The sequence below is a fragment of the Phalangium opilio genome, unplaced genomic scaffold, assembly GCF_054372755.1.
Source record: "Phalangium opilio isolate 3A_F unplaced genomic scaffold, DU_Popi_V2 ptg000017l_1, whole genome shotgun sequence".
NCBI lineage: Eukaryota > Metazoa > Arthropoda > Arachnida > Opiliones > Phalangiidae > Phalangium > Phalangium opilio.
In genome coordinates this window covers 7,617,132-7,629,068 of record NW_028324151.1, presented here as the reverse complement: position 1 = coordinate 7,629,068, position 11,937 = coordinate 7,617,132, and the positions used below count along the sequence as shown (strand labels likewise).

Below are 11,937 nucleotides of genomic sequence, written 5' to 3'. Positions count from 1 at the left end.
CCAAACCGCTTGCCCTAGAAGGCTGAAAATTTGCAGGAACGTTACTCATAAGTAGTAGGCGCGTACTAAGAAAGATTTTTCCAATCCGCCGCCATCTTAAAAAATGGCGCCCAGAAATGTAAAAAATATTCTCTATGCAATAAAGTACGCGCGTTTCAACCGATTTCACAAATATTTAGTACACTGGTTTGCTTTAACCTTAAGACGGGCTGAATGGTCTTTCGGGTTCGATTTTTCGCCATCTTTTAAAATGGCGTCCAGAAATGTAAGAAAATATTCTCTATGCAATAAAGTCCGCGCGTTTCAACCGATTACACAAATATTTAGTACAATGGTTTCCTTTAACCTATAGACGGGCTGAATGGTATTTTGGGTTCGATTTGTTGCCATCTTTTTAAATGGCGGCCAAAAACTTAAAAACCCTTCTTTATGGAATAATAGTAATAATAAAAAGTAATAGAAAATATCCCGACGGGCTGACGGGCAACGCCGAGTGCATTCGCTCCTAGGGTGCTACAAAAATATTAGTCATCAGTAAAATCTAGGTATTCTTTATATCATTTTAGATGGAAGTTCTTATTACACGCGAGCGACGCCGCGGGTAACGGCTAGTTTCTCATATCGATTAAACTTAATTTCAAATTGCAATACATAAAATAATTTCTAATTTCTGGCCCTTTGTGGGTTTGAAAAAGTGCCGCGGATTGTGTATAAATGCAGTTTTTTAAGGACTGCGAAGCAAAACTCGTTTTTGTATAATATCTGTCCCTTTTTGGGGAGAAACGTTATTTCAGAATAAATTAGTTCTGGAATAGTGAAACTCATTCGTGCAATTTTTTAAGACTAATTATATAGTATTTCACTAAATCGTAACTTACATTCGGAAATTGGAATGGTCGGATAATACAATGCACTGTATAAAAACACACTACGCTAAATATTCTTTGAAACCATGTGTAAATTATAAAAATTCTCCAACTATTTCTTTATGATCATTTAACCTTAGGCTTACAAAGACAAAAAATAGGCCCAAAGAGTTAAAAAAAAAAATCACGTGAACTTAATTAGAGAATCAAAATGGTGAAATTAAGCGCGAGATTTGAATTGAAACTTTTATTGAAATTCAGCGCGTGCTGGCGCGTGAGCTAGCGCGTTGTTTAAATTTCTTTTTTTTTAAAACCTATACAAAAAGGCCAAGTTAACCTTACGCTACGAGAAATGAGATACTATACCTTTTCAGCCTTTGCTAGTGCTGTAAAGTTAGGCTGTGAAAAAAGTGTACCCCCTTGGTCGCGAAAATGTTTCCACCTCATAATGTTAAGCTCCATAGAGTTTAACATTACGATTTCGGATTGAGTATAAATAGAAAATCCCTGACGGGATTTTCTTAATAAATCAAAGTCCTGACTGACAGACTGACTGATAATCAACGCCCAGCCCAAACCGCTTACCCTAGAAGGCTGAAAATTTGCACGAACGTTACACATAAGTAGTAGGCGCGTACTAAGAAAGATTTTTCCAATCCGCCGCCATCTTAAAAAATGGCGCCCAGAAATGAAAAAAGCTTCTCTATGCAACAAAGTCCGCGCGTTTCAACCGATTTCAAAAATATTTAGTACACTGGTTTCCTTTAACCTATAGAAGGGCTGAATGGTCTTTCGGGTTCGATTTGTCGCTATCTTTTTAAATGGCGGCCAAAAACTTAAAAACCCTTCTTTATGGAATAATGTCCGCGTGAAAAGTAATAAAAAATGTCCAGACGGGCTGACGGGCAACGCCAAGTGCCTTCGCTCCCAGGCTGCTTCAAAAATATTAGTCATCGGTTAAATATACCCATTCTTTATATCCTTTTTATGAAAGTTCTTATTACACGCGAGCGACGCCGCGGGTAACAGCTAGTTAAAAATATAATTCAATTGAGTCACTTTGTTTTTTATTTATTTTTTAATGGCCAATCACACAGCGTGACTAGTATAGTGGAAATTTCAATAATAATGAACTCTAAAACAAGCTAAACAAAATTCGATTGAACCTCTGTATCTGTACAAGCATTGCATTAATTTAAATTAATTAATTAACAAAAATTTTACTAAATTTCATCAATTACACAAGTTTTTTCTTCTTATGGAATAATTTAGAGAGAACCTATGTTCTAAATATTTTTATCCCTAATTTAAAATAGGATAAATCATTTTTCCTCATTTAATGATGCTATAAACTCATCTAGTTTTTCTTGAATTTGACGAACCCTCTCTGAAAATATAAAGCATTAATATATGTAAGAAAGTCGAGTTTCAGAATTTAGATAAGTACTTGAGTAATCGCGGGTAGTTAGTTATAAGCCCGGCGCTCGAGTAGTCGGGGGTAGTTAGTTATAAGCCCGGCACTCGAGTAATCGCGGGTAGTTAGTTATAAGCCCGGCGCTCGAGTAATCGCGGGTAGTTAGTTATAAGCCCGGCGCTCGAGTAGTCGTGGGTAGTTAGTTATATAAGCCCGGCGCTCGAGTAGTCGCGGGTAGTTAGTTATAAGCTCGGTGCTCGAGTTATGGCGGGTAGTTATTTATAAGCCCGGCGCTCGAGTAGTCGCGGGCAGTTATTTATAAGCCCGGCGCTCGAGTAGTCGCGGGTAGTTAGTTATAAGCCCGGCGCTCGAGAAGTCGCGGGCAGTTATTTATAAGCCCGGCGCTCGAGTAGTCGCGGGTAGTTAGTTATAAGCCCGGCGCTCGAGAAGTCGCGGGCAGTTATTTATAAGCCCGGCGCTCGAGTAGTCGCGGGTAGTTAGTTATAAGCCCGGCGCTCGAGTAGTCGCGGGCAGTTATTTATAAGCCCGGCGCTCGAGTAGTCGCGGGTAGTTAGTTATAAGCCCGGCGCTCGAGAAGTCGCGGGCAGTTATTTATAAGCCCGGCGCTCGAGTAGTCGCGGGTAGTTAGTTATAAGCCCGGCGCTCGAGAAGTCGCGGGCAGTTATTTATAAGCCCGGCGCTCGAGTAGTCGCGGGTAGTTAGTTATAAGCCCGGCGCTCGAGTAGTCGCGGGCAGTTATTTATAAGCCCGGCGCTCGAGTAGTCGCGGGTAGTTAGTTATAAGCCCGGCGCTCGAGAAGTCGCGGGCAGTTATTTATAAGCCCGGCGCTCGAGTAGTCGCGGGTAGTTAGTTATAAGCTCGGTGCTCGAGTTATGGCGGGTAGTTATTTATAAGTCCGGCGCTCGAGTAATCGTGCGTAGTTAGTTATAAGCCCGGCGCTCGTGTAATCGCGGGTAGTTATAAGCCCGGCACTCGAGTAGTCGGGGGTAGTTATTTATAAGTCCGGCGCTCGAGTAGTCGCGGGTAGTTATTTATAAGTCCGGCGCTCGAGTTAGTCGTGGGTAGTTAGTTATAAGCCTGGCGCTCGAGTAACAGGGTTCTTACAAAATTTTTGAAATGAAATTGCCTGACTTTTCCAGGTTTTCCCTGACTAAATTTCACAAATTTCCCTGACCATTTGCAATAACGCACATGGTGAACACATATGAAAACCAATCTGAATTCACTTGAATCAATTTTGCACGAGTATTCTTATAACTATTTCGTTTAAATTTAACTTTATCCAAGCAAAGTATAAATAACCGGAGCGAGCGAAGCGAGCTCCGCGAATTTGGGGCTCTGGTCAAATCTCAGAGAATACATTTTCGGGCCACCCTTATACTGCTATCCAGACTTTAAATTTCCCTCCAATATATTTTTCCCTGACATTTCCCTGACTTTTTAGGTCCATTTTCAATTTCTATGACTTTTCCCTGACCTTTTAGGCCCATTTTCAATTTCCCTGACTTTTCCAGGATTTCCAGGTCGTGTACGAACCCTGAGTAATCGCGGGTAGTTAGTTATAAGCCTGGCGCTCGAGTAATCGCGGGTAGTAAGCCTGGCGCTCGAGTAATCCCGGGTAGTTAGTTATAAGCCTGGCGCTCGAGTAGTCGCGGGTAGTTAGTTATAAGCCCGGCGCTCGAGTAATCCCGGGTAGTTAGTTATAAGCATGGCATGGGGCTCTAGTAGTCCAAATATAGGCCGAAAATAATAATTCTACTAATACAAATTGCTTATTCTTACTCAATTCCTCCGCTAGTTCAACTCTTCTTCCTGTTAACAATTTAACTTTCTTGTCCCTATCTTGTCCAATATCTTCTAAAACATCCTTTATTTCCTTTTCTAATCTCCGCGCTTCACTATTCATTAATTGTTGCCTTAGAGCGTTGGATGTGGCTTGAAGCATGCGATGAATTCTCCAGAAAAAGACCACGTCTCCGCATTCCAACTTCAAAATAAAGACTTTAAAATTAATTTACAAGTACAACCTTTAAAAAAGTACTTAACAATGATTTACATCGGATTCTAGGCCTTGTTGATAAAGGTAAAACCCTTTCTTGCACTCTTGGCTTCTTGCTAATGCTTTTTTCAAGAAGTACAACTCGTGTTGAGGAGTCCAAACCTCTTTTATCTAAAAAATTAGACGAAATACTGAAAAATACAGATAAAATGAAACTCATAGATTTGAATTTCGTTTTACCAAATCACTTGTAACTTCAATATCTCTAGTTTCCAAATTTTTCTTGACTGTAGTCATTTCATCGTAAGTTAATGACGCACTGTGATTCTATTCAATATAACACTATGGTTGATCACAGTCCTGAACGGGAAATATAGTAAACTAGTTCTTACGTTAAAATTATTTGATTCTAATAACTTATCCAGTTCAGATTTAATTGCCGATCTAATTTCTTGGTCTGCTGTACGATATCGCCAATGAAGCCATCTTTCAGTCATACCTGGACCTAAAAGTCCATTAAGTTCCTCTTGGGCTGAAATGGAGAATAAAGATTGAATAAATTAGATCTAATTTGCATAATTTATTAATTTATGAATCAACCTCTATTCATTCTTTCTTTTAAGCAAGATTCCAAAAACTTAACAGCGGCGTCCCAATGTTGCTTATCATGAACCGCGCGATCTTCTAGAGCATTTAACTGTATCACCCGCTATAATAATGTGAAATATAATTAGCCTTATTCCTGATCAGCGCCACCTACCCATAGCGGTGACTTTGAGAACCACTGTAATCGGCAAGCCAATCAGATGTCGCTAAAATCTGGTGACGTCACTGACGGGCACTCTCGGTCTCGGGGTCTTACCAAAAATGACGTCACCAGATATTTGGCAACATCTGGAGTGGTTGGCTTGCCGATTACAGTAGTTCTCAAAGTCGCCGCTATAGGTAGGTGGCGCTAATTGAGATCTAAAATTATAATAAGATATTGTAATTTAAGGTTTTGAAGTTAACGTACAAGGACATCCTTAGCCTTATTTTCCCAAGTATGTTTTTCTAACGCCTCTTGAACCGCTGCCTCTTTCAGTTTCTCAAAAACTGGATCATTGCCTTTCTGTTGCTTGGATCGTTTCAGGAAATGAAAAAATTCATCGTGTAGTGTTTCCCAGCCAACCTTTTAATTAAAGCTTCTTAGTTTTACACTTTTATTCATACAGAGATTTTGATAGATCTTATATTAATCTAACAATGAATACCTGAACGGATGTCTTGGGCAAAATCTGTTCAACCCAGGCTTTCAATTTTATATCAACAGTCGTGTTGAAAACCCTAAAACAATCCCCAAAAATTTAAAAACTGGGCTAAGTGCCTAATGGATGCCCTAATTGTACACTAGGACCTAAATATTTGACTGAGGAAAGTTTCATACCCTGGGTTATCAGTTTTAACAGCGGGATAATAGACGTCTTCAAAAACTTGATGACAAACACTCTCCCAAAGATTTCGACTCAACACTTCTTCCCTATAAGTAATTTTAATTGCACCTTCATAATTATATTATTATCTGTACAGTCATAAGTTTATGAACTTATGATACAGTGAGGTTTAATCAAAGCAATTATTACCAATGTTTAGCAGGAACTTGACTAAGATTGGCAATTTCATCTAAAATATCACCTCTGGCTTTCTCAAACAACTCGTCCTAAAATCGGACATCGTTTACATGATTCTGACAATACCAGACTAAACCCGTATAAATATTCAATTACCCTATCTAGCTCACGTTGCCTAGGAAAACTGTTTTTCCATTCAGTTTCGAGGTTAAACCTAACAGCCCTAAAAGCGTCAGCCTGTTGTTCCACGGATTCTTTGATCATCTTCCAAAAGCATTGAGAAACTGCTAAACTAAGATTATGAGTAGTGCATTGTGCCATTCTCAAAACGCCCTCTCTACAAATTTAATACTCCTCGTTAGTTTCAATCTCGAGCCTGAAATAAAACCTTAGTAGATACCTAAATAATCTAGATTTCTGAAAGAAAGTATCTTCGTATTCCTTGATAGACTGAATGCTATCGTCTTTACTACCTATAATGAAAATTATTTTGTGTAGCTTAATTTAGTATAATGATAACTACTCGCGAACATCAGGGTCAACTACTCGCGAACATCGGGGTCAACTAGTCGCGAACATCGGGGTCAACTAGTCGCGAACATCGGGGTCAACTAGTCGCGAACATCGGGATCAACTAGTCGCGAACATCGGGGTCAACTAGTCGCGAACATCAGGGTCAACTAGTCGCGAACATCAGGGTCAACTAGTCGCGAACATCAGGGTCAACTAGTCGCGAACATCAGGGTCAACTAGTCGCGAACATCAGGGTCAACTAGTCGCGAACATCAGGGTCAACTAGTCGCGAACATCAGGGTCAACTAGTCGCGAACATCAGGGTCAACTAGTCGCGAACATCAGGGTCAACTAGTCGCGAACATCAGGGTCAACTAGTCGCGAACATCAGGGTCAACTAGTCGCGAACATCAGGGTCAACTAGTCGCGAACATCAGGGTCAACTAGTCGCGAACATCAGGGTCAACTAGTCGCGAACATCAGGGTCAACTAGTAGCGAACATCAGGGTCAACTAGTCGCGAACATCAGGGTCAACTAGTCGCGAACATCAGGGTCAACTAGTCGCGAACATCAGGGTCAACTACTCGCGAACATCAGGGTCAACTACTCGCGAACATCAGGGTCAACTACTCGCGAACATTAGGGTCAACTACTCGCGAACATCAGGGTCAACTACTCGCGAACATCAGGGTCAACTACTCGCGAACATCAGGGCCAACTACTCGCGAACATCAGGGCCAACTACTCGCGAACATCAGGGCCAACTACTGGCGAACATCAAGGCCAACTACTGGCGAACATCAGGGCCAACTACTCGCGAACATCAGGGCCAACTACTCGCGAACATCAGGGCCAACTACTCGCGAACACAAGGCTTAACTACTCGCGAACACAAGGCTTAACTACTCGCGAACACAAGGCTTAACTATTCGCGAACACAAGGCTTAACTATTCGCGAATACTAAGTGCTATTCGCATACCTCTAGAAAAATGGTTAATGAATAAAAAGCAACAAACCCTTTCCAGTAACAACAGCAAAATAACCCAAAGCCTTCATTGGAAAAAGTTTCCCTTCCAAAATTTTCTTGATCTTAAAAAAAAAAAAAAAAAAAAATAATAAAAAAAAATTATTATTGTGAAAAACCATTTGTGATATATGATCATCAATCAAAACGTAACATTGAGCCGAATGAGTACTTTCTCAGCCCTATTAAAACTCTAAAGAAAATAGCGTACTCTATTAGGATTGGCCATATTCTGTTCCGCCAAGTCCACTTTGGTCAAAACAAAAATCGTCCTTTTCCCTGTAGGATCCATTTGACTGACCAAGTCAGTCACCATAGAACGTTCCGCGTCAACGGATCCATCTTGTATACAAAGAATTATAGCATTGGGATTGCTCATGTAAGATTTTGTCATTTCTTTGATTGCCTCTCTTGTACCACCAGCCATTTCTGTTGTAACAGTCTATAAAAAAGAAAATTACATTTAAATGATACGTATAGAACAATGTCAACGTCAAAATTATTCAAACCTACACTAATTATTCCAGGAAGGTCAACTAAAACCATTCTTTGGATACCGGGACCTTTCACAGTCATGGAGATGACTTCCGTGCTGACAGTTCTACCATCACGAACACTGTTTTTCATTCTCAATTCGACTTCCCTTCTTAAGTCAGCAAGCTAAGGTACAAAAACATTTAGAAGTCACGCTTCTAAATTGTCAAAAGTCAAAACTGCATGACTTCAACGTACTTCACTTTCTTTTGTTAAATCGAACTCCCGAGTTGAATCTTTGAAACTGGCCACATGATATGGTCCTTCACTCAGTGTTACTTTAACAGGAGCTCGAGTCATCATTTCACCAGCTCCTCTAGGAAAAATTCGAGCTTGGGCAACCATTTCCAACACGCTAGTTTTGCCAGCACTTTGATCTCCGACTACAACTACTCTGGGCAGATGGTCTTGAACGTTATAGTTGCAATCATAGTCGCTAAGTTCATCCAAAACGTCCGAGTACATATCAATTAAAGATTTCTGGAAATTATTTTTTAGTTAAAATCATGTTTTAAGTTTTAACGCAATGCGTTGCAGCGTAAGTGAACCTTGATTCTTCTTGTTGGAACGGACTTTTGGGACCTGAGAAGTAACTGTTTCCTTAATTCTTTATTTTCCTTCTCTAATCTTTCTATTTCTCTTTGATATTTCAACTATATAAGTAGAAAAAGGTTGTTGAAAGTGGAAAACAACCTGAAATATCAACAGTGGTGTGCGAGTCCCGTTTTTTCGGTTTCGAGCCGAGTCCGAGTATCAAAAGTAATTTCTTATCGAGTATCGAGCCGAGTCTCAAAAATACTTTCGAGTATCGAGTATTTAGATAGGTCAAATTTTGGTTCTTTCGAGTAATTATCGAGTCTCAAATATTGACTTGTCAAGTAGTAATTTTGTAAATTTCGTGATATTAACGAAGATGTTCAATTATCTAATATCTAACTAGTTCAAAAAGATTGTTAGTGATCAATTAAACATTAAACAGGTGATTTTCAAAATAAATGATCATGAACTCATCGTCTGCTATAGTTGTAAGCCTCGGATTCAAGTATTTGTCGAGTATTTAAGATGTTAAAAGCTACTCGAATCTGTCTCGAGTATCTCAATGTGTTGTTATCGAGTATCGAGTCGAGTACTCGGCTCGATACTCGAATCGAGTACTCGAACTTAACGAGTACTCGCACACCCCTGAATATCAAAGAAAAAATTCACACCTGAACTTGCATGAGTTCATCTTGCATTCGTGACATTCTTTCACTCTCAGATTTTGTTGAAGAGTTAGAGCTAGTAAATGCCATTGCAGGCATTACCGAGCCCATATTCCCATCTAAAAATTAAAGATTAAATTAAGAAAAATATTCCGTTGGAGGGACTGTGCAAGATGCCAGGTAATTTAGTCTAGAAGTGAATATAATATGTTACCAGGGCCCCCAGCCGAATTTTGAAATTATTTATAGGAATTATAGGACTTTTTTTCGTGAAAATATAGGATTTTATAGGACGTTTTTCCAGAATTATAGGATTATATAGGACAATAAAATATTAATTTTTATTTTTTTTAAAGAACCAGTACCGCAATCAAAAGCCGAGTAATTAAACAAAATGTTCAAAAACATACCCTCCTTAGGATAGCATTACACTAAACTTTGGAGGCTCAGAACTCTGGTTCTACTGGAGATACGGGGATCTCCTTTGTGTATGTTATAGTCCTATTTGCCCCCCATACAACCATACTAAAAACTTAGGGCTACGACAAACAGGGGCCGAATAATTAAGCAAAATGTTCATAAACATACTCCCCTCCATAGGATTAACATTACACTATATTTTGGAGGCTCATAACTCTGGTTATATTAGAGATACGGGGATGCCCTTTGAGTATGTTATAGTCCTATTTGCCCCCCATCCAACCATATTAAAAACTTAGGGATGTGACAAACACGGGCTTCCAGAATAATAGAATTATATAGGACACTAAAATAAATGGTGGTGCACACTGAACGTTCTGTTATCAGAAATATAATATACCGAGCTATTTTTAACAATACGAGGGAAACCATCCCCATTTCATGATATTTTTTAGACCTGAATCCCGGTTCAACCGATGGTTTGCTTAGAATTCGCCCAAATTTCAAAATTATAGGATTTTATAGGATTTTTGGCGATTTTAACCAAAATTATAGGATTTTATAGGACAGTTTTAAAAATATAGGATTTTATAGGAATTATAGGACCTCTGGGGGGCCCTGTATGTACCGATACCTTTTTTTAAGTACTTTTTAACACAAATTGGGTTAAAAATAAAATTAAATGGTTGTCACGAACCTAATCCAATGACACCTTGAAAAACTTTCCCTAGGCCAAGAAAACCTAAGAAAGAATCAAAGAAAACAGGGTTCTAAGAGTAATAAAACATAAAAGAAATAATAATATTTGAGAATAAAAAGTATCGGTACAAAACATTTATAATATGGATTCTAAGTGTTAATTGTGTGCACATTATACCTTCTTCGGAAGTTGCATCATTTTCTTTGTCTCTTTGAAGCCATTCAGCCCAGTTTTGAACTCCATCGGCGAAGTTGGTCAAGCCTTTCTTTAACCATCCTTGATCCGGGAGTCCAATCTTCTCCTTGGCTTCTATTAAACTGTTTCGATATCTATCAAGATCTTCTTGAGGTGGTAAGAGATCTTTCATCCAAGAGAAATCTGGTAGGTTATCTTTCCATTCCTCATATTTCTGCGCAAATTAACAATAAGGCCTCTGTACTTCATACAAGTAAGTGTAGTATTGGAAATACCTTTGACATATGAACTCCACCTCCTACAGCTGAACCAATAACAATGTATCGAATTTTCAAGACACCCTTGACAACACGTGCAAGTAATCCTAGTTGTCTGACTGATAAACTACCATGTGGATTAGGAGTTAACAGAAGTCTATAGGTGGCTTTTGACCCATTTGAGAGGCCTGAGTAGTTTGCCGATTGAAGCCAGATAATGAGTGGTTGGTTTGTAGGGACCTTTATTGAAACTATATCTTGCTTTATGCTTTTCGATAATTGGCTAGTGATGCGGAAACTGAAAGTAGGACCAATTTTATGGTAGCAGTTTCAAGTATGCACCCCCTTGGACATCGGTAGTCACCCCACATCATCAATATTTCACATATCCATACATAGTTTCCACTAAAGGATTTTTTAATTTTTTTACCGTTTCCCCAATGTTACCAGGAGTCAAGAGATTGCAGAGAAGGCCAGTAGTTCAGTTTAACTCAAAAATTAACTAAATGCACTGAAAATTACGCTTAGAGAGGGGGAGGAATTTTCTGTATCCACTTTCCTTTAGTGAAAACTAAGTGGAGAGTAGACCAAGGCTTACCCAAAAAATCCACGAGTTAATAGACTTGCAGTCATTGTCCAAATATTTTTCTTACTCTTCTGATGTTTTTATCACTTTACTTACGACTGCAACGAAAACTTCGAATGACCATGGTTAACTATGATTATTACCATTTAAATCATGTGAGAGACAAAATTACGACACGAAACCGCAAAATTTTGGCAACTAAGTAGAAGCAGACGAAAACCCGTCTCCAGGGACGGAAATAAGCAACTTAACCTATGTGAAATTCATGATTCCTTTAGAGAATTTCTTGTAATTTTTTTTTTATATAATTAATTTTTCAATGATATTAGTTCAATAAAAATTTCTAAAAGTATATTAAACTGTTATAGAGAGGAAAATATTAAAAAATAAATTATATTTCACCTTGACTACTGCCTCGCCATGTTTAGAGGTGTCTGCTAGCCAGAACCCGCACGCCATTGGTCTACCAAGTAGATGCCACTTACTATACATGCTCTTGACACTAGAGTCATTGGCACTGGCGGATTATTTGATTAATATAATAATAAACTTTGCCATACTAAGATGGGCCCGTGGAAAGCGATTTGTACAACC

The 11,937-nt window shown here is 38.9% G+C and overlaps 1 protein-coding gene across 1 annotated transcript; it reads right to left on the bottom strand.

Moving 5' to 3' along the window:
• Positions 1–1,916: 1,916 nt before the first annotated feature.
• LOC149702873 (dynamin-like GTPase OPA1, mitochondrial) lies at positions 1,917–11,562 on the bottom strand. Its single transcript, XM_089866788.1, has 22 exons — positions 11,356–11,562; positions 10,776–11,055; positions 10,483–10,714; positions 10,303–10,347; positions 9,192–9,304; positions 8,532–8,636; positions 8,182–8,463; positions 7,963–8,109; positions 7,661–7,891; positions 7,442–7,514; positions 6,311–6,383; positions 6,067–6,247; positions 5,923–5,999; positions 5,727–5,819; positions 5,554–5,626; positions 5,316–5,471; positions 4,901–5,009; positions 4,693–4,832; positions 4,541–4,627; positions 4,358–4,471; positions 4,084–4,288; positions 1,917–2,253 (listed from the first exon to the last, which is right to left on the bottom strand). Exons 1-22 carry the CDS (start codon positions 11,388–11,390, stop codon positions 2,189–2,191), a joined length of 2,916 nt encoding a protein of 971 aa, XP_089722914.1. The 5' UTR covers positions 11,391–11,562; the 3' UTR covers positions 1,917–2,188.
• Between the last annotated feature and the right edge of the window lie 375 nt (positions 11,563–11,937).